The sequence below is a fragment of the Siniperca chuatsi genome, linkage group LG12, assembly GCF_020085105.1.
Source record: "Siniperca chuatsi isolate FFG_IHB_CAS linkage group LG12, ASM2008510v1, whole genome shotgun sequence".
Classification (NCBI taxonomy): domain Eukaryota; kingdom Metazoa; phylum Chordata; class Actinopteri; order Centrarchiformes; family Sinipercidae; genus Siniperca; species Siniperca chuatsi.
This window is the reverse complement of record NC_058053.1, coordinates 11065466-11092351: the sequence shown is the minus strand read 5'-3', so window position 1 is coordinate 11092351 and position 26886 is coordinate 11065466. Positions and strand designations below refer to the sequence as shown.

The 26886-nt window shown below is 38.1% G+C and overlaps 1 protein-coding gene across 5 annotated transcripts in view; it reads left to right on the top strand.

Annotated features, from left to right (window-relative positions):
* LOC122885352 (dehydrogenase/reductase SDR family member on chromosome X-like) overlaps positions 1-26886 on the top strand; it is a 50733-nt gene that overhangs the window by 14569 nt on the left and 9278 nt on the right. For 2 of the 5 annotated variants that reach the window (XM_044216318.1, XM_044216317.1), the window contains 5 exons: positions 2673-2780; positions 12216-12284; positions 22776-22877; positions 23797-24004; positions 25921-26128. In XM_044216318.1, the coding sequence (XP_044072253.1) occupies positions 2675-2780; positions 12216-12284; positions 22776-22877; positions 23797-24004; positions 25921-26128 (693 nt within the window). In that variant the 5' untranslated portion in view covers positions 2673-2674. Of the gene's footprint in view, positions 1-1046; positions 1594-2039; positions 2092-2672; positions 2781-12215; positions 12285-22775; positions 22878-23796; positions 24005-25920; positions 26129-26886 lie in introns of those variants that run through there. The other 3 variants (XM_044216316.1, XM_044216314.1, XM_044216315.1) reach the window with 3 other exon arrangements.

Here is a 26886-nt window from a genome sequence, read left to right as displayed (position 1 = left end):
CGTCAAGCTGGTCAACATGATGAAAGAGGACCTACACCAGCTTCACCTCCAGCACCCTGGCATGAAGATCATGTTTTTGTCTGTGACCCAAAAGGTGCCGGTTGGTGCCAATCTGGTGAAGCTCGACAAGGCCAGGAAATTTGTAAATAGTGTTACAGCTACATTTGTTCATAGCTTAAATGGTGTTGTGATTGAGCACCCTCACATTAGACACGTCTGTCCTGGGCTATTTTTGAAAGATGGAGTTCATTTCACACCTAGAGGAAATGATATGTTTTTAATTACAGTAGCTTATTGCCTTAAAGACCACCTCCAAACACAGTGAAATGCTTACACTTGGCAGTGTCACTGCTTTTGAATTTGGCCTTTGGGACCCATTTTGTTACACCTAAACATAGCCCTGACCATCATTTCTAATGTTGAGTTTATTTTTTATGGTCAATATGGTTGTTAAAAAATAACATCTGTAGCCATAACCATGCTACCACCTCTGCTCTTCCTCATTCCTACAATCCCACCCTTTATCCCCTTTATCCCCTACCACCCCATGGACACTGCAGCTCTTTGGGCATAGCTGTTACCTCTTGCACAGGCCCAGTCTGTTGATGTTATTTGAATAAATGTGTTTACTTTTATATTTATAGTTTTAAATAGTGTCCACCTTTTTGTGTTTTGCTGTTTTGTCCTTTTATTTAAAAAAAAGCTCCCTTTCCTGACCACTGATACAGTACCTAGCCAAGTCTAGCGTTAACATTACGTTACATTGCCCGTATGGGAAGTTTAACGTTAACATCGCATAACATTAGCTAACTAACAAGGTGGATCTTTATTTTCCAACCTCACACAGACGCCATTTGTTCAAAAGTATTATCACCCTAAATTCTAACACCTCTCTATTACGTTTTGACTTTGGTTCATGCCGGTTTAATAACTGTGGCTAACATACTCTCCCGTTAAGTTAGCATCGTTAGTACAACTGGGCATCTTGCTTGAAGGCTAACCCAAGGCTAATTCATTAACTGGCTAATTGGCTAACAAGTCATATATAGTGAGAACTGACACAATACCTGCTAATTATTGTTAACATACAAATAAAATACTAGAATTTCACTCACCAAAAATACTGCAGCACAGACTTCTTGGTCGGTGTCTTGGTACAATTACCGCACAGCAAGTCATATTATTCTTCAGATATTTTCATGAAAAAGTCAAAAGGCACAAACACGGCAGAGAGCTCAAGTTTGGTGACTCGCTGAGCTGAGGTGACGAGCAGCTAGCAGACAGCAGACCTCATAATGCCTCTATAGTTGAAAATGCCCCTATTGTGTTTTGTGTTTTTTTAGTGTGTGTGCTGGTACCCCACGCATACAGCTGGTGCCCTCTACATATTTTTCGCCACTGGTCCTCAATCAGCCTGAGTCCGCCACTGCCCGCCCCAGAGCTGCTCCTCCTCTGCACTGCTCACTCCATTACAGAACAAGGCAGATATGTTGTCTGCTATTCAGTCTTATTTTCTACCAATTATCAAACTTTACCTGCTTGGTTTGAAGGTTCTGTTGGTTCAGCTGTTCAGCAAACCTTTCAGGTTGCCAGGTCAGTTCAACTCCGAAAAAGATGTTTTGGTAACGTTAGACCTGCGTCCACAATTTCAGCCTAGTGTCGCATTCCATAACGGGGCAGCCTTATAGTGTTGTGAGTCATGAATGTTGGCACATTGTAGTTACGTTAGTAGCTACATAAAGAACATACCGTTAATTAGTATATTAGCAGGTGTCCATCTCGGTGTGGGCTGCCACTGTGGTGCAGAGCGTAACGTTAACGTAAAGCTAATGCTAGGTATGTTAACGGTAGCTAACGCTACTTAGAGAGAAATGTAAAAGTCGAAACATGAGTGAAATAAAGTGCTGTCTTGTGTATTATGATTGCCGAATTCAACAGGAGATCTTGACGGGTGACCCTTTTCTCAAGTTATGTTCTTCTACGCGTTTACATTTGTCTTCAAGCGATGTGGATTTAAATATTCACTTTTTATAACGCAGTTTGGGCTGGTGTGGCTATTCACAAGGGAACAGAACGTAATCTCGACTACAGGTCAGTCAAGACGCTGGAGTGACGGTACAACTGACTGTCAACCAACCAAACCTCTAGTCCATTTTAAGGAAAATATACAAGCAACTCAGTGAAACTTTAAGATACAACTTTCTGTTACACTTTATTTTGATAGTCCGCCTACATATAGTTTATAGTATTTGTAACATTTCAACAGCTTCTTAGTTGAGATTCAACAATTTAACTGTTTCACAAATAAAACCGTTTTCTACAAAAAACATCTTGGTTAGGGTATGCTCATGTACTGTCACATATACTCTTGATAATCTGTTAAAAATCTACAGACAAAGCGAAACAGTTGAAATATTACAAATACTCCATAAACAAGGCTATCTGTAGGCAGACTATCAAAATAAAGTGTTATCCAACTTTCTTTAAGAAAGCCAAGGAAAAATGTTATACAGCACCATAGAAATTTGAAAAGTCTAGATAAAGTCCATCAGAGTTTCACAGGTCATCTACAGGTCTAACTACAAGGACCTCTCATATCTTGAAATAGTGGCCCGTCTTGAAGCAGCTTCCTTATCAAATGACATCTGTGTGTCCTCTTCTGCCTCTGTCAGTGATGCCCAGACAAGATGGCAAGGTTGCCATAGTGACAGGAGGAGTCAGGGGAATCGGCTATGAGGTAGTCCGCCACATGGCCAGACTGGGGACACATGTTATCATAGGTACAGTATCAAGCACCACACCACTGACATGCAAACGGGACTAAGGACCGGAGATACAACCTTTTAACAGGACAAACACACATGTATGATACAGAGAGGTTGGTTTCCATCTGTTTGCACTTGAATTTACAACAACCACAAACACAACAATAATAATATTAACCTTTATGTTTGTAGTCCCTTTCAAAAAAGTGCTTTACAAAGAAATATAACATGCAACAATAAAGAAATACACCAGTAAAACATTTAACAACACAATAAACTAAGGCAAAATAGTGTGGGCAATAAACAAAAGAAAAATGGATGAATCCTTTTTCATAAAAGCAAGGATGTAAAAGTGAATTTTGAGAAGTGTTAAGACAATCTTAGGTTAACCTCAGTAGATGGTGAGTGTTGTTCTTCAAACTTCAAGCTCACTCCTAAATCCTCAGAAAAGTCTTTTCTTCAGACTTAAAATGAAGGATTTGTCAAGTTTTACATTTGTTTAGTGGAGCTTTCTAATTAAATGAATACTGTATTTCAACATGTGTTCTACATTACGGTTACTGGCATGATAAAACAATCTTTACACAGTAGGCTGGACGCCTTGACAAGTGAAGTGATTATTTTGAATTTATATTGCATAAAATTAACCATAAAGTGTAAATTGTGTCCCTGTCAGAATCACCTGTCCATATCAGCAAACACGACAAAGCAATCTGTCAAAGCACTTGCATGCAGGTGTGAAACTGATGGCAGAATTGAGCCTTGTCTCGTCACAGATAACGCTGGGGATGCCTCAATCACTGCTAAACATGTTGAGATTAGTTTCGCTCCATGTACAGCAGTAACACAGGGAGAAGTGAAAAGGCTTGTCAGACTGTGTAGGGGACAGCTAACTGTTAGTATGATTTTTAGAAAGTCACACAAGTAAGGTAATCAGTAAAGGGATTTCTTTTCTTGTTGTGTGACAAGTTAGGTAACGTTATTACAACTTTAGGAAAGTAACGAGTAATTAGTAATGAATTACTTTTTTCAAACACTGGTCCCAAATACGCAGGATACTCCTCGGACCTCACTGTGGAGGGATATCTCAAACTCTGGACAATCAAAATAGTCCACAGTACGTCTTTTTCAGTATAGCTGAATAGAGTTGGATCCATGATCCATGTTGGCTGGGTTACTGAGATACTAGGCTACAGATATATCTTCTTATGATAAATGAATGTGTTTCATACAGTGAACAAAACCACGGCTCTGCAGTGCCAGTCATATGGGAGGTGTCCTCTGTGTGTGTGCCTACTTAAAAGGCTGTTGCTGTCAGAGATCCTTAATTAGTATCAGACGGTCAACAGTGCATTCAGATGCCTCTTGACACCCCGTTGATCCATCTTAAGGTTTGGAATAACATCAAAACTGTTTGTTTTCATCATTAGAAAATATGTGTGATGCTCCACTGTGAGATGATGTAAATACTTTTTGAGCTCTGTTGGGATTAAAAGGCTGTTATCAAACCAAGTATTAAATGCAAATTTAGGATTATTATGAGTGGCTTTTTTGCATAAAACGAGGTCTGGTGTTGTTCCATTAATTATTTAGTAATATTTTCTGTTGGCAGATAAATGCAATACAACAAAGTCTGCTTTGTACCATGGTTTCTTTTAGCATCTATGTGTCATTTTACTGTGCACAGACCCAAAAATACAGATTAACTGCATACAAAGTTTAAGTATGAATGTTTAAACATAGTGAAAATGTGTTGTTAAATAGGCAAGAGCATTTATTTCAAATTCATAAAGAAAGTGAGCAATAACCAAATGAGGACATTAATGACCCTTTCAAACAATCTGTGTAAATGGTTAAAATGACAAATTATATCACTAGCCCTGAATTTATATCTGCTACCATCAAAAGTTTGATACAAAAAACACATAAAGACAGTGAGAGGTTTAATATTCACAAGTACGTATGTATATGTGTGTGTGTACTGTATATAGATAGTCAGCTGAATGAACTCCCATTTTCCATTTATATTTATATCCATCTGTATATCTCTCTTTCATCCTTCCTTGAAGTGTCATCTAGTACCTACTTACCAAGGTGATGTACTGCATTGATCCCTCACTCATCCTGTGTCCCCGGAGCAACTTACTTAAATATGTTGATCATGACACCTCTGATGTCTGATGTCTCTTTGCAGTTCAGGGCTCCATCTGTGATTAATGCTCAGCTCCTTCACACACTGACTCTAGGCTCTGAAGTGAATAGTGTAGTGCACATTGATGAATCTGTAAATATGCCTCTTTTTGACCAAGGAACATGTTTTTCTCTCCGACAAACTGATTCATTGTCATATCTGTGCTGGCCTTTGTTGTGAATAACACCAGTCTATATTGGCGTAATTTTCTCTCCACCTTCTAGTGCTTCTTGCTGTAAGAGAGTTTTGTTTTCTGGGTGTGATGTAGCCATGTTGTTGCCAGTGAGCTAAGACAAGGAAGTTCCTCTGGAGCTATAATTTGTTATACAATGATTGTACAAGAGTTAGTTGGAAAGCTCTGTTAAGCTTCACAGGTTGTCTGTGGGCATTTGTTATGTTGTGTTGCAAATGAAGAAAATAAATTCCCTTCTGTTTCCAACTTAGAGGCTTAAAACCTTAAGTTCCTGATATACAAAACTGGCACAGGCAGCATGGTGGGCCCGCAACTCTACTGCATTGATTGTCTGCCGACATGCTCGACACACGTGCAGTTGCCGCACTTAGCTTACAATCCAGATGGTCTTAAATTTTAGGGGGTACTCGGATGTCCACACAGGAGTCTGCAAGGACAGACATGAGCACGAAAGTCACGATGTATGCTTCATTTGGACCCTCTCAGATACACAGATGCATAAAGTATAATCTGGCCTTCAGAAACCAAACCTTTTCTGCTTTTCCAGATGCTCCTAACTACATTTCAGAGCCAAAAATCTGATCTGTGAAGTGTGTGTGTGTTTTTTTTTTTTTTGGGTGCATTTTATGCCTTTATTAGAGAGATGACAAGAAAACAAGGGCAGAGTTAGAGATGGCAATGACATGCAACAAAGGTCCCAGACCAGACCCAGACCGGGGACTTAACCCCTAGGACACCAGGATGCCCCAAGTGTGTGTTTATGCATAAATGTAAATATGAAAATATTATTACAATAACAATTCTATGAAGAAATCAGTGATTTGTCAAGCAAAGCTTGGTAAAAGAACTGCACAACAACTATTCAACTGATGTGACAGGCCTAATCATAATCTGCCCAACAGTGTCTGAAGCTGTTTATATCCTGATGGTTTACATCTGTAGTTTTCTCTGTGGAAGAGACACAGGAGTGGTAAGATGGCATCCTGTTGAATTGTTTGTATTGTTGTGCTTTGTTCCTATGTCTGGAGGGTTTTGCCGTGGATTTATGTTTTGAGGAAGTGCATTTTTCTTTTCATCTAAGATTTCTCCCAGCAACGCTCCACAACTTGCAGCTGAGCTAACTACCATTAGCATCTCCTCAAATGTACACTCCTGCGGGGCTTGATGTAATTCTGCTGCTCCCATTAAACTAACAGGATCAAGTTTTACTCCTTATTCTCTGTTTGTAGTCTACAGTTAGTGGGTTTGGTTTCAACTGAAGTCACTCATCAGGTCATCAGAATAAACCACAGACCTCTCAAAGACTTGTGGTCGTGAAGAGAGTGTTTCACTTGTCACGGCTAAACAGGGATTTAACATTTGACATTCACTTGAACTGTGTTACCTAATTCACAAATTACAGAAAGGTTGTACTTCCTGCCCAGAGACTGCAAATGCAAATTAACTCGAATAATTTTTAATTGTACATGTCCCTTGCATATTAAACAGTAAACTAAATTAACTAATTGAGGCTTCAGGTTTAGGTGCCCGGGTGAAACATCATGATCTGTATTCGTAATAATTGCATCTCCTAATTGGTCAAATGAATATTATGTTTTTCATTACCAACGTTTCTTTTGGCATGAAATAATGGCTTAAGCTTTTCTTCAATTTCCTTTTTTCCCCAAAGACAAGGTTTTAGACATAATTTATCAAAACAGAAGAAGAATAAACAACATATAAATCTAAATCAAATCCATGCAGTACCTTCAATGCGACTGCAATAGAATGGTGCAGGAAAGATGAAATAAGTAGAAAATATGATTTTAGTAAAAACTATTTCTGATTACAAATTATTCACACATCTTTAAAGAAATTGATTTCATGGTGTGTAATAAAAGCTTGCACACAACTGCACAACAGTCTGAAATTAAAAGATAAAAAAAATCTGAACTACATTAGTTGCTGTACATTCTTGTATGCGTAAAGAAGGACTCAGTCCATTAACTCCTTCAGATTCACGTCAATTGACAGAGAAATAATCGGCTACTATTTTGATAATTGATTAATTGTGTCAACAATTCCCTTGTTCCAGCTTCTGAACTGTTATGTCTTATTCAAGAGGAAAGTGAATATTTTAAGTTTCAAAGTATTTGGTGGGGATAATGAGCAATTTGAGTACTTCACCTTGCGCAAACGATCAATTAATTGAGAGAATAATCGGCAGATTAAGCAATAATGAAAATAATTGTTAATTGCAGCCCAAGAAAATACCCTCCTCAAGCCCACTGCCAAATATTAATCAAAAGTTTGGTGGATGGAGGCCCAGAGTTGGATATTGCAATATTTGATTGTTCTTTATAAAAATTAATGAAGGTTTGGTAACACTTCATTGTGTTCATTTCTGTGTAGTGGTTCATTATTGATTCACATTATTGAGATTTTAACCATGATGATCCAGGATGACCCAATAGTAAAGCCGCAGAAGGGGAAATCCAGTTAACAAGTGAATAAACGGGATATATACCAACATGGTCTGCTAATAATACTTCATATCTGTTGATATCACAGCTGCCTGACTGTGCAGAGGCTACATCAAGACAGCAAGCAGAGAGGAATATGAGGAAGAAACGTGATGTTACACATTCCAATTGGGCCATTACCACAATAAGTAACAGACATTTGAGGTGACAATGATGAATACTGACAGGGACCCATTCAAAAACTGGTCACATACTGTGAAATAATTAGTAATTTTTTTGCGAAAAGTTGTTTTTCATAAAAGCCGTCTTCCACTGCAGGATCTAAACACATCGAAGACGCCGTGCACAGAACAGCAATATGTTCATGTGCTTGGTTTCCAGGGTGAGACTGCATTTTCCATTCATGCCACAAGCTTCAAAACTTTGAAGAAAACTCTGCTTTATTCATTCAGTGTGTATACCGCAAAGTCAATGTCAGAGTATCCTTGGAGACGGTTTGAGCAGAACATAAATGAGACTTGAGCCCTACGTATGATAACACACACAAATCAATATATGAAGAACTTGGTTAAGTGTCTGTTGTAGTCCCAGACAATCCCATGTGTATTTAAGCTGATCCCACAGGACTCTGAGTGCATCACCATTTCAAATACCTCCACCTCTTGAGATAATTCATGAAGTGAGAATATTTATGGTAAAGTGGATCCCTCTCCAGTAATGGAGTGGATGCATATTTCAGGTGGAGTGGTAGCATAGTGCTTGTGTGAGGAGAGTTTATGGTTTGAGCTTCTGTACTGTCAAATACTAGAGTTGGATATTAACTAGCGTGCAATTGAAGTGTTTTTGAGTAGATTTTGAATCAGAATGATGCCTTTTTAAGTGTTTTTTAAGATAAGATGATAAAACTTTATGTTTGAAAATGTAGCTGCAAAATATATTTTCTAAAAATAGGACAAATGTGGTTGTGTTGAATAGAGAAATGTATTAGTGTGAATAAAATGACTGGAAATATATGAATCACAGCATGCATGCATGCATGATGAGCAAAGGAACACCAATAGATCCTAAAAAATATATATATGAAAAAATATATATGCACAAATGTGCAGTATGAATTCCTTTCTTCTTGAGTAATTGAATATAATAAGCTTTATTTTTTGGACAAACATGGACACAACAGAAATTATAGACTTGACCACCATAACAAGGGAATAGGGCACCATGATGATCAGCTTTGTCGTGGTATGAAAACGTTACCCACCTAAATATCAAAGCAAGACTTTGTGTTTTCATTCTGCTAATGTGACATAATATTTTCATTTCCAGACAAGCCATTTGTAAGTAAGATATCTTAAAGAAATCAGATTTCTTGTCTACTAATCAGTGCCAACCTCCTATATATCATAAAATCGTGAGTGAAGGCCAATGCCAATGACAGAAACAGTTTATTTTTCAAATATGCAGAATAATAGCTGAATGCATTACTTAATTACTCTACTCTGCAAAGTGCCATTAAATTTGGTTTATATAACACATTGTGATATGTGGGATTGATGAATTGAACTCACAAAGGAAATCATCTTTGTCCCCTGCTATAGCGGAAGAAAAAGTCTCTGGAAGTCAAATTTGTTACATGAGACTTGATGAAATTTATCAGTGAACAGTCAGTCACACTTCTGTGAAGAGTGTTTTCCAGTCCCAAGTGTACAGATTTATCAGATTTACGTAAGTGTCATTCACTAGCACCTGTATGTGTCAATATGGATTTAATCTGTAAAATGATTTCTAACTCATGGAAAAACCTCAGAGCACACTAGAGAATAGCAAACAGTCTGCTCTACAGATCTGAATTATGACTAGCTGACAGCCTCAGTTTGCACACTGATTACCTGCATGGCCCGATCATACAGTTATTGATTAGCAAAGCATTGATCCTAGAGACAAACAATTGCTCTGCTTATGACACCAGGCAAATACGTGTAGTAACACGGTAAGACAGCAATCTGTCTTACCTTAAATCAGCTGTTTTCTCATTAATTTAATGTTCCTTTGGGCAAAACGAGCCAGATCTTGACCAGATCTGATTGAAATGCCGTAAGGCAAGATATAAACTCTGATTTCCATCTGTCACTACAGATTCCTGCAGCTTACACTGCTCCCTGTTCTTTGCTCTCACCATAAGCTCTCAATTATTCCATCAATATCTTGTTCTTTTGTTCGCTGTCTCTGTGTACATCTTAAAAATAGCGCTGCTGTGGAGCACCTTGGTAGCCGAATGGTTACAGTGCATGCCATATAACCCCAACATCACGGTTTCAACTCCAGCCGGAGACCTTTGTTGCATGTTATACCCCTCTCTTTCCCCCCATATCCTGTCTGTCTCTTCACCTGACTCTGTCCAATAAAGGAAAAAAAATGGCCAAAAAATATCTAAATAAACAAAAAGCGCTGCTCTGAAAAGCATCTATTTCAACTATGGACCACAGACTATGGATCACAGCAAAAATTGGCAACATCAACCAGCCCCAGCACTGCATTTTTCATTGTGTGCCACTATGTTTACTGTGTGTTTCTTTGCATTAAAAAGTACGAGGATCAATATAATAAAAAAAATTGACATCACAACTGATCTGGCAATGATAAATTGGTGTTTCAAATTTTCCTTTTACATCTCTTTTAAGTCCATATTTTACAGTCAAAGGAGTAGTTAAACATTTTGGACAACATGTTCATTGCCAGCTTTGGTACCATCATGCCTATACCAAGATAAAAACTAAAACCTATGCTCATTGACCGTCTCTGGCAACCCACGCTATAACCAGAGATGCTGCTCAGAAGACGTACTGCATGGATGGATGGATAAACTGTTGTCAAGAAATAGCTCCTACATGTAACTCTGCCTAAAATCACTAATTGTTGCATTTGCAGATTAAACAAATAAGATAAATTGTATGAATAAGACAGTTTTAGTGGTCCAGCTCCCTAGTTAACACACATACATGAGATAATATTGAACTTATTACAGGTGTGAGTGTAATAAGTATGAGGTGTATGTTAGGTCTTTCTTACTCTGTGTCAAGCTCAGTTCACGCTGCAGCAAGATTATTTAGGAGAATTAATTAGGTTACATTTTCAACCCCCAGCCCAAAATATTTAGTAGGCAAATTAATACCTCAGGGCATATTTTTAATCAGTGGCTATTTTAATGGAGAGCCTGAGAAGCCTGTTGAAGAACTATTTGTCTTAAAAATTTTTGTTCTGTTTGTGTGACCCTTGTGACACGTCACTCACAAGAGCAGCATCCTTCAGTCAAGACTGAAGCATAGTGCATCAGGGTAAATGATGCTGTGCCCTTGAAAAGGCCTGTGTAATAATCCAAGATTAGTGTGTGTGTGTGTGTGTGTGTGTGTGTGTGTGTGTGTGTGTGTGAGAGAAAATGAATGTGTGCATGTAGACTATTTGTGTGTATGAGTCTGGGTAAAAAGAGAATTTGCATGTGTGTGCATTCATACAGTGTGTATGTCAGTATCAGCAAATCCGCACATTTGAGGAGTGGGAGCCAGCTAATGTTTGAGTAATGTTTTGTCAATCAATTTTATGTTGATTGACTAATGTAATGTCGGCACTAATTTGTAGGCAGTGAGAGTATAAGTCTATCTGTGTCTGTGTGTTTGTCGTGTGTCTGTGGCTGCACATGCATACATGCGACTAACTGTGCTTGGGAATGGTTCTTTTGAAAACGAGGTTTAGTAAATTAGACACCAGCTCTCTGTCTCTTTCTCCTCCATGTGACTTTCTCATATGTTCACCTTCTGGTTCCAAAGACTTCCTGCTCTCTTTCATAGAGGCAGGGTTCATTTGTATGCAGACATCCTCTGTAAACAGAAAGTCTGTCCTGAGTCAGAAGTCAATGACTGTATCTTTCACCAGGGCATCTGAGCGTGTGAAAAATATTAAAATATCTAATGTATCTAATGTTTGTTTTTTTTCTCTAGAAGGGACAATTCATATGAATTAACATTAGCCCTTAGGTCCATCATATAAATAGGCCAGATTTAGCCACACAGTCTAATTTTCATCTGCAGTCCCCAGCAGGTTGATGGCATATAAAAAACATTAAAAGAAAACATACGATAATGTTAAAGTAACACAGTTTTGTGCAGTTTCTGGAGCACCGACTCTGTGCAACTTTAATTTATAAAAATATAGACACACTTTAGGTATTGCCAGGATTTTATTAATACAGTACACCCATTGTAAGTTTCTATTTCTTGTCAATATATGCTATTTTGAGTTCTCCCTTACTTCTTATTACTTCTTACTTTTTATTTTATATCATATACTTATTTGATGTTATAATTAATTGTATTTTTAAAGTACGGTACAGTCTTTGAAGCCAGGGTTGTAAACAAGCTCTTCCTCATGGGCTAAATGGTTGTATGAAGTTTTCAATTGAAGAACCCTACTTGGAAATATGTTTTTACAAGATGAAAGAACACAGGACTGACAAAGAAAAAGGAAAATCAGTACTATTTTATTAAAGGCCTCTAAGGGCTTCTCAGACACAGTATTAATCTGTGTGTGTGTGTCTCCTTCTCTTTCAGGTGGGAGGGATGAGCAGGAGGGTCTTGCATCTGTCAGAAGGATCTGTGAAGAGTACAAAGAGGCCAAAGGTAACATCACATACATGTCTGAGAACACATGCATGAACAAACACACACACACACACACACACACACACAAATGCTTGTGCACACGTGTGTACTTGTTTTTGAATGCCAGTGTTAGAAGATAAAGGGCAGAGCTGCAATAGTGTGTCCCGCAGGCGTGTTTTTACAGTCTTTACTAGGCACACACACATAATTGCACACTTGCAGGTATACACTCATGCAGAGACACACAGAGCTTTCATGCTGGCTGCACAATGTCAGGAGTGTTGTTGATGCACCGTGAGGAAGAGGAGAAATACAAGGGAAAAGGCTGTGAGAAGAAGACGAGGGGAGATAAGTGTGAGAGAGGAGGGGGAGAAACAGACATGGAAGGAGGCAGAGGGGTGGAGGAGAGCATGACAAACGGGTAAATATAGGAAAATATAAGAGGGAAAAAGAAAGATGAGGTGGAGGGAAAATGGAGGTGCAGAGGAGGTGATGGAGATGAGAGGAGACAAATGATAACACCAAAGAGATTTATTACTCCACTGACTAAAGCTTACAGTGTTCTCTGTAACTCCCATGTTGATAAATTGATTGGGTTGACCTTCACAGCACCATAAATTCCACCATAGTCTCATGATTGGGGAGTGTCAGGTCATGAGTTATTCTTCTCTGTACCAAATGGCCTTGAGTCTTTACCACCTTGCAAGGCTTGTCAGTAGCTATCTACCTCAAGGGGTGTTCAGAGATTTGTACTGATGCACAAATCTGTGGTGATTTAATTATTGGTGAATCAGATTTTCAAGAAAAACTGAAATTTGAGTCCTCTATATCATAATTATACTATAGCATACTATCACTACATATTTTTCTCTTTTTTAAAAAAAGAGTATACAGCTGTGGTCAGACATATTTGTAGAAATTGCATCTAAACCTTGAGCCTCAGCTGTTCCATGACAGGCTGTTTGCACATGCAGTTCTGTGCACATTACTTGCACAAAGACCAATTCTTACTGTTTATTTTTTGCTATAATTTGGTTTTGGTGTGCATTTTATTTCTCCTCTCCTAAAAACACAATTTCCTTCTTTCTTTTTTTTTTGTCTTCACTACATCATCACTAGAGGAAAGAAGGTTCATTAATTGAACCTTCAGATTTTGCTTTGCTGAAATAAAAAGTGAAATCCTGACCTTCTACCCCGTGATTACAGCAAATTTCATTGCCTAGCAAGATTAAGATGAGCATATCATCTTTTAAGCTTAGATTTAGCACTGAAGAGGACCCACTCAGTTTATTTATTGTTTAATAGAATTTACATCTGTGAGGTCAAACTCCAGTGAGTAAAACACTGATCATCAGATAATAGGAAACCCACTGCAACTGTATAGGTTAGTACGTCATACGTTCTCATTGGTGGAGCCGACTACAGGTTATTTATAATACTGAATGAAGCACTGCCTATTGGGAAGCAAACCGTGGTTTGACTTGCTTGGCTTTGCAGTGGAGAGCAGCAGAAAGCCGGCTGGCTGGGTCCCTGCTTGTGTGTAAGTGGCTGTCAGGTACAGAGACAGCGGCCATGTAGCCGGTGTCATTGAAGTCGATTTCCCTGGACGAGGCCGTGGTGGAATTGATTACTTCTTTTGTAATTGGCAGGCACTGAGGCATAGGGGACAAGGGGAGGTGTCTGTAGCCAGATGCTTGTGCACTGAATGAGAATGTGTTGATGTGTGTGCGTGTTTGAGTGAGACGGTAATGGATTCTCATTAGTATGTTAGGCAGGAGCTTTAAACATCTCTGTCCAAACGCCCTTTGGCATCCTTCCTAGTGTTCGCACATTTGTCTGTTATGAGAAATGGGAGACAGCTCATAATATACATGTAAGGCTGCAGAGGTGGTTCTCAAACTGGGTACATGTGGACAATTGTAGAGATCCTTCAGGGGGGTTCAAGGTGTCACTAATAACATAATTGAATTTCAATAGAAAACCTCTCAATATGTTTTATAGAATATAAAAGATGGTGTTCATTAGAGCCACTTTGAACACTATTAAAGGGAATTTCGTTCAAACTGGGTCTTATTCTCATAATTGTGGCCATTCTGACTAATCAGAATTGTCATGCTAATTTTGAACTTGCCACCTCTGTTGTAGAGATTCTGAAAATTCAACTACGGCAAGACAATTAATATCGGGGCAAGCAGCATGAGTCTCCTAAAGCTTTCCAAACAAAATTAAATTTTACATAAATTATTTCAAACACTAAATCTGACCAAAAGAAAACACTGAAATTAGCCCCTTAAATTAGCTATTGTAGCTAACTGCATAGGGATCTACCAACGCAACTTTCTGGCTAACAAAACCAGCTGCCTATTCAGAGGTACTGGTAGGTGTTTATTTATTTATTTTTTAGACAGAGTCAGGCTAGCCGGTTCCCATTGTTTCCAGTCACTGTTTCAAAGCCAACCTTCCCCTAACACCAACTTCATATTTAACTGACAGATATGAGAGTAGTATCGCTCTTTTCATCCAACTCTCAGCAAGAACGCAAATAAGTGTATTCCCCAAAATGTTGAACTTTTCCATTAAGTTGTTTTAATGAGGTTTTATTACTTAGAATCTAACCCTGAACATACAATATTAGCTGAAGCAACACTGATATGTATTCAAGGTACAGGAGACTTGATTTAGAATAACATTTCTTTACAAATGTATACATAATTATATATATAATATAATTCAAATTACAGTACAAAACACTATAGTTTAGTGTAGTTAGTCTCTGACCATTCTAAAATGTGGTCTACTTTTTGGTTCAACCATACCCCAGAAACCAGTAACTATACATATTACAGGTATTTTTATTATCATGTGAGTGTGTTGTGTGTTATACAATTTTGGGCACATGTATGTATGGATATACTGTATGTATTTCTATATTTTTATATGTCTGTGTGTTTGGTCCCATTTGGTATCATGGTGTAGTGTATTGCCTGGTATAACAAAGGTACTGTCCCTAGAAAACCTTGAGTACAATCCTGTGGAAATATGCTAATGACTTTAGACTGCAAGTGGGATTTAGTCAATGAGGCTTAAAGCATTTTACTTTAAATGATAAACATGCACACACACACACACACACACACACACGTACACGCAGATACAGGGTATTTCTGTATTTTTGCCACCGGCAGTGCTGTCTGTCCACTAACTTTAGTCACGGTGCACTTGAAAGTAACACTTTGTGCCTCAAACCATAGGCCTAGATTAACAGTGTGAAGTGAGGAAACCTGTGTGTGTGTGTGTGTGTGTGTGTGTGTGTTTGTCTGCTTAACACACATTAAATTTTCTCTCGCTTAGGTAACCCAGCTGCTCCCTTCCTACAAAAACGGCCGTTATTTTACCTAAGCTCTTTCACTCCAATTAACATAATTTTTAGTCACCTTTGTTTTATTTAGTTCAGTCATAAAAGTAATTGAACCAGCCGCTTCTAAATTGAAAGTTTATTAAAAAACTGACCTTGTTAGAGTGTGTTTGTACCTCAACAAATATGTTTTTGTGAAAATATGAGCATGACATTGTGTGCATTTGTAAAAAGTTGTAGTGTTGTAAATGTTCGGTGTATTATTTCTGAGTGATTGTGTGTGTATACAAGATAGAATGTGAGTGTTTATTTGTATTAGTACTATATTATTTGTGTGTGTAAGACAGCCTTACAATATACACAGATTTAGATTTACAGCTGTCTTAACTTGGGAGAGTATCATCCCTTTAACACTACAAGCTACAAGCCTCCCCTCTCCCAGCTGAATAAAATTGTCTGTGGAGGAGCTAACACTGGCACGATGCCCAGACTTAATATTCTTGGATATCACTGCTTGTTTATCAGAGCTCAAAGTGAAACTATTTATACTTCCTTGTCACCTTATAAGAAGTGGTTTCAGAGAGGGCAGTCCATTCATCCTTATGTATTTTCACTCTTTATTTAGACAGTATTGTAAAGAGGGAGAGAGGGTAGGTGCAGCAGGGTGTGATTTAAGGAAACATGTAGCTTAAGATCCAGGGTGATTTATGACTTGGCAGTTATCTTTTACTGTGTTGTATTTAGAGCAGAAATGTATAAAACTGATCATCCAAACACATCTGAAGATGGTCACATCCAAGACCTTGTATTTCCTGTCCCAACAGTCGTGAGAGCTCTGACGGCAAAGCATTTGCCAAAAATTAATGGCATGTCATGGTGTTTACTGTCAATTTTAAAGCATGTGAGTAATGCAAGATCTCTGGCCTTTTGGCAAGCAGAAGAGAAATTTGATGTATTTACCAGCGATGCATTTTAATATCAGATTTAGGTGTAATCCAGCTTAATCATATCTACTGTTGTCACAATCAGGACACAAGATGCATGTTAGTGCCAGGTGGAAAGAGGGGATTTATGGTAAGAGAAGCAGGCAGACCTCCCTCATCATTTTTTATTGTATTGCTTTTTTAAAGTTATTCATTTTTTTTTGCAAAGAAACACAAAATAGAGCAGAAGAAGATGCAGAAATTGAACTCTTATGCTATGAGTTGTGAGTATGAGGCGTGGGCATTAGCCGACTTACATATTAATTACCTGCTGTTCAGGATGAAGACTGTGTTCGTATTTGTTAGGATATTCCAGACAGTATGTTGAAAGTGCAACAGAGTTGCATGCTGAAGCCTAGCTAGGGGGGAAAAAACTCCAGAGTTTCAGTTCACTCTCTGAACTGTTATCCCAGTTGCAATTTTTACTTCAAATAGATTCAACTTGGAAAACTATTCAGTGATGTTCAATGGCATTTAAAAAATTCATAATGAAGTTTAGTCAAATTTTGCCTTAATTGAACTAATGAACACATTTAGTTTTATTTGTATTATTTGTTAGACCATTTTTATTTCTTTGTTATTTCCCACTTCTTTAGTTAGGGGGATCATTTCACCTAAAAGCTGAACAAACTCTAAAAAGCCCAGTATAAACAGTTAAAGGATGTTCAGTTGGCTCTTGTAGTACTACAGTGGCTCTGATTGTGCACTGATGTGGCAGGAACCATTTATAATCACATTTAGTGTTCAAAATTCCAGACGCAATTGTATAACACTCTTGTGTCTTCCTTTCCATCCACAAGCAGCTGGTTGAGACGCAAAGACAGAGCTGTTTGTGTAGCAAAGGAAATGGAAAGGGGAAAAGGAAAGTGATGGTCCACAAGCTCTGGAGCACAGTTAGAAATCACTACTCTTCCATGAAACCAGCCTTTGACTTTTGCCCCCTTCAAGACTTCACAAGTCATAAATGTGACATGGTGCATTCAAGTGCCTTTGTTTGAAAGTAATATCAAAAAGCACACTGTGGTAGGAAACCGTAAAGTAGTATGGGGAAACAATAACAAAAATGTCACCTTCACCTTTCACCTATAATAGGCCTTTTTCACAGCAGACATTTTGACTTGTCATAGAAGGAAAAGCACAAGTGTTACCAGAGGTGGGTAGAGTAGCCAAAAACAAGTACTCAAGTCGTAGTAAAAGTAGTCATCAAAATAACTACTTGAATTAGAGTACAAAATATTTACTGAAAACAAAAAATTAGTAGAGTAGCGAGTAACTTCAGAAATAAAAAATAAGTAATAAACACCAGAGCACTACTGTCTTTCTTCCAATCTTTTATTTGAGATGGCCAAATCAGTCTCTTCTCTTTCTGAATGTCTCATATCAGATGACTCATTTAGGCTTATTAGGAGAAAATGCTGTGACATTTCATCATTAATTGCCTATTAAATACAGGTGTGTTCACTTCCTTCACTTTTACCTGCGGAAGACCATCTGTGGTTGAAACGTTTTATCTTTTATCTTTTTTTCGTGCGCATAATTTGGTCTCTACTATTCTGTCTCTCTACACCAATGAGCATGACTAGTTAAATGCACACCACTAGCTTGAATATTTACATTACGGCAGAAAGCAGGAATAGTAGTAGTTTTGAAGCATGATATACTGTGCGTATATATTATTATACTTATTAGCATTAACACCAGACATGATAGTGTGACAGTATGCAGAATACCAGGACCGTGAAACTGAAGCAGCTAAATGGAACTCAGCCATCATTAATTTTATTATTTACACCTGTTATTTTCCTACTGTGACATGTCAAAATGTCTGTCTATAATAACATGATTGATGAACAGATGGAATCAATGAACAGTTAAGATTCAAAGATTTGATGGGATTTAATGCATTTTATCAAATCTGAATTCAGTATAAAAACATTATCAAACCTTGATCCCTTTGAGACCTTTCTGTGGAAGCTTTTGTCACTGGTTGTTGAGGAGGAAAAGGACAAAGACATTTTAAAATCATGGCACCACAGCTTTTGCAAGACTCGCATGGAGTGGTTTTTCACTGCCATTTAGCAGTCATCCTCTGCCCCACCTGTTTCTTTAACAGGAATGTGCTGCAAATTTCACTTTATTCTAACTTAATAATAAGACCGTTGTCAATACCTTTTTGTTTTGATTATGCAAACTTGTAACCAGTGACCCACTGTATGACCACACAATGACCAATTGCAAAACCACGTTTTTTGTCATTTTAGATAACTGTGCCATGTTATTACAGAGTGCATAAGTAAAAGTAAAAATAGGTTTTAGTCCATTTGAAATAGTGGAAAGTAGCAGGGCATCATAAAAATCCAGTCTAGACGAAATGTATAAACCTTCATTAAGTTAATGTCAAACTTTTAAATTACAAGTTACATTAAAATGACAAATAAGACAACAAAGTTATGCAAACATGGACATATATTTCTAAAGCAGCAACAGTAATGTTTACAACATTAAAGTCACAATATAAACTATATAATATCTCACTGGAAACAAATCTAAAATGTAAAATCAATAGCCTAATATTCCTGACACCAAAATACTGAGTGAAGTTTAGAAAGAATGAAGAACACAGACATCAGTCAGTATCAGTCCTTCCTCCTGTCCTCTGTCCTCCTCCCTCTGCTGCTGCTGTGATTCACAGCAGGTAAGTTACCTGGTAGAGGGAGAAGGGGCTGGTTTGTCTAAGCTAGCAGTAAGTTTACAAGAATTTGTCAAATTTTAAGATTCGTGGCAAACTAAGCTAAACAGTTAGACTACATACAGACAGCTTTTGTTTAGCTTATTTGTAACAATTTGCTGTTAGCAGCAGTGGATGAGAGCAGATTAAAATAAAGCTTTCTACATGTACATGTTTATGCTTGTTGAACAGGTGTATTGATAAAGTATTGGCTTTTTACTCATGAAGGTTTTATTGCACTTACAGTAACGAGCGTAGTTGTTGTCAACTTGAGTAATCTTCACTGCCTATCTGCTTTGCTGTTTGCTTACTTGTGTCTCGCTCCGTGTGAGTGGGCTTGTTTTACTGTATTCGTGAGGTCCAAAAATGGTTTGTGTGTGTGTGCTCAGCCCCGACACAGAGAGCAGGTGAGAGGCTGCAGTGTGATAATAAATTAGTTTCTTTAGTGTATTAATATGACCTCAACACATATTTGTTGTTCACAATGTAGCATTATCAAGGAAAAAATAGGATGCGTCCCCTGGAAGTGTCGATATTGAGTTTACTGCGTCCTTTCGGATTTTAATGTGTCAGAGATGCAGGACGCGCATCTAGCAACATCACTGCCCATATTACAAACAACAGTAGAATATGTGATTGTTATGGTTGTTGACCTGGCTTTTCCAACACCTAAAAGTAACAAAATCATCAACTGGAATGCCGTAGAAAAGTCTACCTTTCCCTGTTTTATTAAACCACTTTACCACTTTAACACTTATAATAAAAGACTCCCATGAACTTTGCTATTACATTAACTCAAAATAGATTTTTTTTAAGTAATCGTTTAATTTGCAGTTCACAGTTTAATTTAAGTTAACATGCAGCTCAAATGATAATAATGATAAATTAGAAATGGAGACTATGAATGGATCCACTGGGTCTTAAACAGCATGTGTGTCTCCAAAGGCAGTTCCTGTCATCAGTTTCAAATAATTCCTCTGTTACAAAAACACAGTCAGTGTGTTTGGCTATTGAGTGGCAGGAGCTGAGTTTTATAGAAGATCCTGGGGTTTTAATTGAGGGCTGGCAGTAGCAGAACTGTGCCCGATCAATGGCATTTCACTCCCAGTGGGCTTTCTAGATATGACTGGCCTATCTGAAAGGACCTTACCCAAGGGAGCCCACTCAAGAGAACAGGAGAGGACTGACAGGCAGTGCACACACACACACGCACATGCTTACAGATGTACCTGTTCTCTGACTAATGCACATGTGCGCGCACACACACGCACATTTGCTTGGTATTTATACAATCCAAATGCATACTGAGATATACTTGTGCTTATGGTCATTCAAATGCACACACTTGCTTTCTCTGCTTCTGTCTTTCTTTTCCGTTCTCTTTCTCTCTCTCTCAAGCACACAAACACACACACACAGACACACTCAGCAGGAGGTGAGTGGCATGGCTTGGAGATAAGGCTGCTATCAGACCTTCATCGGGGATGGCTGCACTCTCATCTATAATGGTGGCCTTTTTCTCTATCAGCTCCATCAACTCTCCTTCCTGCTGCTCTTTTCTCAGTCCTCTTCCTGTCTTTGTTTATTATATTTGACTCTCTACAGGCTTACTGGAGTTATAGGGAGGAACAATATATTATTTTCTTGATGTTTGAAAGACATGATCTTCTTTATGTATGATGGCAGTGCACTCGTGTTTAAGTCCTTTGGCAGCAGCTGTTTATGCAAAAAGGATTGGTCATATACTAAAAACATCATTCAGAGCCCAACAGGGACCAAGTATATTTACATATTCGGTTGGGGTTCATCCCCAATTTGGCGTGCATTTTGAAGGTTTGACAGTACTATTAAAAAAGCAGGGTCCAAACAAATGAAAGATCCTGCGGCTTGAGGCATACTTGTCAGTATGGGTGACCTTCTGGTTCCTCATTTTACATTCTCACTGTTGATCCCAGACTCACTGCTCTCTCTGATACTGTGATATAGAATATTGCCCCTGTCACCTGCCCATTCGGTGTATGTTAGAGAGGAAAACAATGGCACCTTTGTTTATTACCAGCCTGGAAAACAATGGCACCTTTGTTTATTACCAGCCTAAAAAACATAAAAAGGAAACACCTCAACCTGTTGCGGTTGCAAAAATTGCACACACTAGCAAACCTGAAATATGGTACAAGGGAACATCATTTGGTAAATATGTTATATATTCTTGATATTTGTATATTATAAAATTACACTATATTAATATAACTTTTCTGTTTTTGATGAGGAGTTGGTAGGATTGTTGTTTTTTGTGGTTCGGTGCAAACCAATGCCATTTGGTGTTGAAATTTTACATACAAAAAACAAAATAGGACATATGGTATTTTTACATTCTTAGAATATACTTTTCTCCTAGAGAAGTGCTAGGAAATTAAATGAATGTGCACACAGAGGAAGATTTAGAGGAATTTAAAACATTTCTTGACGAGATGAGATTTCAATGTACTGTTTAAGATTAGGAGTGACTGCACAGTCCTGTGGATTGGGAAGGTCATTCCACCAACGGAGAGCCTGTTGGGAAAAGAGAGATGAACATTTTTACTTTTATTCATTGCAACAGTAAATATAGGAGAAGACAGAAGGAGATAGGGAAGGTCCACAGACCGAGTTGTGAGCAGTTTCACGTAGGAACTATCAGTAGAAAGAAAATAGTTCCTACATGAAACTGCTCACAACAAATCTGTGGATTATCTTGAGTAACTGGGTCATGATTTCTGGTAAGAAACGTTGCTGTTGAGTTTTTCAAATATAATTTTTTGGTGCTTTGAGCTCCACAAGCCGAGTGCCGTATAGTCCCATTATATTCAAAAAATGCAGACATCTCTACGGCCGATATCTCCAAAACTCGGTAACTCACACCAAAACAATCTAGATGGATAAATAGCACTACAGGTAATTAATAAATAATATATAAATATATGTAGTTTTGATTTGGGGGTGAACTGTCCTTTTAACACCCTTCATACTGTGCAAAGTAGATGTCCTCACAAGAAATGTGTGCCTATCCAGGTTTTTAAGTATACTCCGTGTTCAGAATCCCCAAAGTAATTTCTCTGCATGCATATACACACACTTATACTTACACAGAGAGTCACTTTCACACTCTGATGAAACCAGCTCCTGGGCATTGCTTTCTTATCTGTGTCTTATCATACATTAGACCTGATATAACGGTGTGTTCAGGAAGCTCAGGAAGAAGTATTAGGTTTGATATAATGTGCTGGAGCAACAGAAGTAGCGCTGCCAGTACTGTAGTGTAAGAACCCACCGAGCCTGCTGTAAGTGATGATTAATACACTCTTTGATGTCTTAACCACCAAAACGGCTTGCAGACATAATCCGTTTACAATGGGTCTGATGTGTGCGCCTCTGTTTTGTTTGTGTGTGTGTGTCCATTCCAGTGGAGTTCACGAGACTGGACCTAGCCTCTTTGCAGTCTGTCCGTCAATTTGTCCAGAGCTTCAAGGAGCGGGACCTGCCACTAAACATTCTGGTCAATAATGGTGAGTGATGGAGATGTCATGTTCTTGCCATGTGTGGGCTGTATACTGATTATGCAGAGTAGTCCATCTAGTATTCATTGAGAAAAGTAGAAATCCTCTGCACAGCAGTGTAATTTAGATGCTGTCACCTGCCTGAATTTAAAAGGATTTAAAGTATTAAACTCAGCTCACATATTTCAGCATTTCTGCAAGTACTGGAAGATCAACAATGTGTTTTGCATGTGCTCCATCAGTTAGTGCAGTGGTTCCCAACCTTTTATGCCTGATGTACCCACACAGCCCTGTCAGATGAACTCAAGTACCCCTTCATTGACACCACCATCATCTTCCAAATATGTTCAATTGAACTGAAACTGGATGTTATTTAACACTATTAATGATACAAAAGTGGATATTGTTTTAATATATACATATATACATATTATAATAATAAAAACACAGCTTATAGAAAAGCTCTTCCTAAAGCCAACTGAAAGAGGAAAAGGTATTGTTATACAGTAATAATAAACACTTAAAAAAGAGACTTTTATACTCTGTATGGCTGCAGCCAGACTGAAACAGAAGCGACATGCCAGTTTAAGTTCCTTTATGAATATACCATAAAAAACACATAATGACCTCCATGTTGAACACTGCAGACACATTAGAGACCCCTATGGTACAGGATATTAGGAATATTATCAACCAATTCATGGCTGTTTGCACTTTAACCATTATGTCCTCTAGTTACATTATGCACATCAGGCCTACCTAAGAATTTGGATATTAGTGTTCTGAAAGGTATTATGTACCATGTTTGGAACATATTCAAACTTCAAACACTGAAATGTATTTTTGTGCGCTTTAAATGCTTGTGTACGTGTGTGTGTGTGTGTGTGTGTGTGTGTGTGTGTGTGTGTGTGTGTGTGTGTGTGTCAAGCGGGTGTCATGCTGGTTCCTGAGGGCCGTACTGAGGATGGATTTGAGCAGCACTTTGGCGTGAACTACCTAGGCCACTTCCTGTTGACCTGGCTGCTCCTGGACATACTGAAGGATTCTGGGAAATGTGGTTACTTCTCCCGTCTGGTCAACGTCTCCTCCTCTGCCCACCGCATCGGCAAGATCAGACTAAATGACCTAAATAGCTGGTAGGCTGACACACACACTAACAGACACTTAAGCAATCACAACCATATCAAATTATATCTTACAAAGCTGGCCATTTACAAAAAGAGTTATGTTTATTAAAGAACATTTAATCAATACGTAAAGGATAATTCCAATTTATTTGAACTGGGATCTTTTTCTCATACTTTTGGTTTAGTTATTATAATATTGTACTCACCAAGTTAATTGATGAGATCTGGGAACACAGTGACATCGGTCAGATGATCAGACAGGATGTAAACAAACCCCAGTGGACAAAATTACAGAAATAATACTGTTTTATTAAACATGAATTATCCCTTAACTGCGTTTTGTTTTATTTTTAAGAACATTTCAAGCTCCAACTTGTCACACTCACCTGCACTTCCTCTGTGCTGGCATCACCAACACAAGTGTCTCATTTTCTGTTGGCATTAGGTGGGAAACTGTTGGCTCAGTATCCTTCCAGCTAGCAGCACTGCTGTCCAGAAGCATTAGCAGCCTGAATATCTTCATTGTGTTGTTACATTACCTTAGCAGTGGGTCACACCGGTGTGCTTAGCCTCTCACAACATGTTATAAAATAGAAAGTAATCTATAATATCTTAATTTAATCCAAATTGTGTCAGTTCAGAATGTCACGCTGATTTCAAAATGGAGTACAAGTAATTTGTTTCCTGCTAAGGAATTCTTATGTTAATGTATTGTTTTTGTATCTGTTTAACTTAATCTTTCATCTTCTATCAGAATCAGAATCAGAAATACTTTATTGATCCCTGAGGGGAAACTCTTTTGTTACAGCTGCTCACTATCACGTCAGTGCACACAGGAATAGAAGTTCTAAGCAAATCAAAATATAATACACTATAATACAGGTGAGATAAATTAAGTACAAAGTGAATATAAGTATAAAATTAAAATAAGTGTAAAGTACAAAGTGGATTTACCGGTTGATGATAAGTATGTACGGTATAATACAATGTAATAATATAAGTAATAAGTAATAGTGCATGTACTGTCAAGTTAAGTGTAGCTTATTAAGATTATTATGAGACGGTGGATATTGCACAGCAGTAATAGAAGTATGAATAAATATCAATAAATTAAACTGAAAACAGAGTATATTGCACCGGAGTATTAAACAGAGATTTTTACACAATTATTTCAAGTATTGCAGTGATGTTAATGATCCAATATCCAGTTTAGTGACTTAAATGAGGAGACGGAGCCACGGCAACAGGCAGCGTGCACGTTGGCGCATGCGCACTAATACTATGCAGTTTAAGTTCTTGTCTGATAAATGCTGCACATACAAATCTTTTCCTCACCAAGGCTACAGAGTTTCCCGCCAGTTTTGATACAAGGGACAGCTGTGACCAGATTTTACTTTAACAGTAATACATGACCAAAAGCAGAGATTTTTAGTTGTGAAGTCCCTTGGCAGCTGTCCAAATTGCAGATACTTTCCTTTCCTGTAGATGGCGCACATAAGCATGTGTACATCATAGACTGGTGTACATCTGCAGGTCTGAACTGCTGTTGCTGTTACTTTTATTGCAGATAGGTGGCAGAAGTTGGACTGGAACTGCAAGTCTTGAGCTGCAGAAAATTGCAGTAAATTGCTGGCTCTGAGGCTCTGCAGTGGAATGATGTTGTCTGGGCCTGTGTGTCCTTAGGACACGCTGAGCCTGAGGATTCAGAGAGGTCTTGTTAAGTTTCCACTGTAAGAAGAACTTGTCCTTGTTCAAGTTATTCTTACATGGAAAACTGTTACCTAATGTGGCAGCAGTTGATTGGAATGAACTAAACAAAACTGAGAAAAACAGCTGTTTACCTGCCTTTTATCCTCATTATATTTAAACAGAGGCACATTTCATTATCATGGTCTAACAGTGTCTCTTTCTTTCTCTCTCTTCAGCCAATGTTATTCAGCTCATGCTGCTTACTGTCACAGTAAGCTAGCCCAGCTGTTATTTAGTTCCCACCTCCACCAGGAGCTGCAGCATGGAGGTTTCCCACTGAGTTCATGTGCTGTGGATCCTGGCATGGTGGATACTGCTCTCTATCGCCACCTCTGGACACCCCTCTGCCTGGCACAGAGCGCCATTGCACGCCTGCTTTTCAGGGTAAAACACTGTCCTGACTTTCTTCTGCTTTATTCACACAGAGGCCAAGTTTGATTTATGTCATCCTGCAAGACGGAAAAGCAGATAACCTTGCTGCAAACAAACCTTTAGTTTGAACATTTTCCACCATTTTTGATCAATAACTTGATTGTATAATTTAATTAACTAAAAACGAAACACTTTTTTATGAGTATATAATTGTAATTGTTAATTAATTGTTGGTTTCTGTTAGCTAAGTGACTGGAAGGCAAATGTCTAGAAGGTAAAATGTAGTATCTTAGTGTGTTTTCTCAAGGTCTTTAAAAGATTTGCAAACCAAAATTTTTTTTCTGTTGGAAGGAAAACAACAGATCTACTGTACACTCCAAATTTTATGCAATAATAAAGCACATATCAAGAGCTTGTAGCCAGAGAAGCTTAAATTTTCATTTTATAACCAAACTGCTTCCTCCCTCAGTATGTAAGTAAGTAAGTTGAAATATTGGATCTCTGTAGCAAAAGTGTCCTGGAAATGATGATTATAATCATGTTTTTCCTACTAACAAAGTCATGCTAGCCAGCTAGTTATGTGACAGTAACTTTGCAGTCTACATGGTACCATTGTTACCTGAAACAAGAAACTCCAGTGCAGACATTGTTCAGGATTTTATTATACAAGATGAAACACAGACACTCATGCATGCTCACACGCATACACACAGTCTATCCACATCACTGAAAATGGAAGTGCTATTAAAAATCAAGGCAGGCTGTTTACT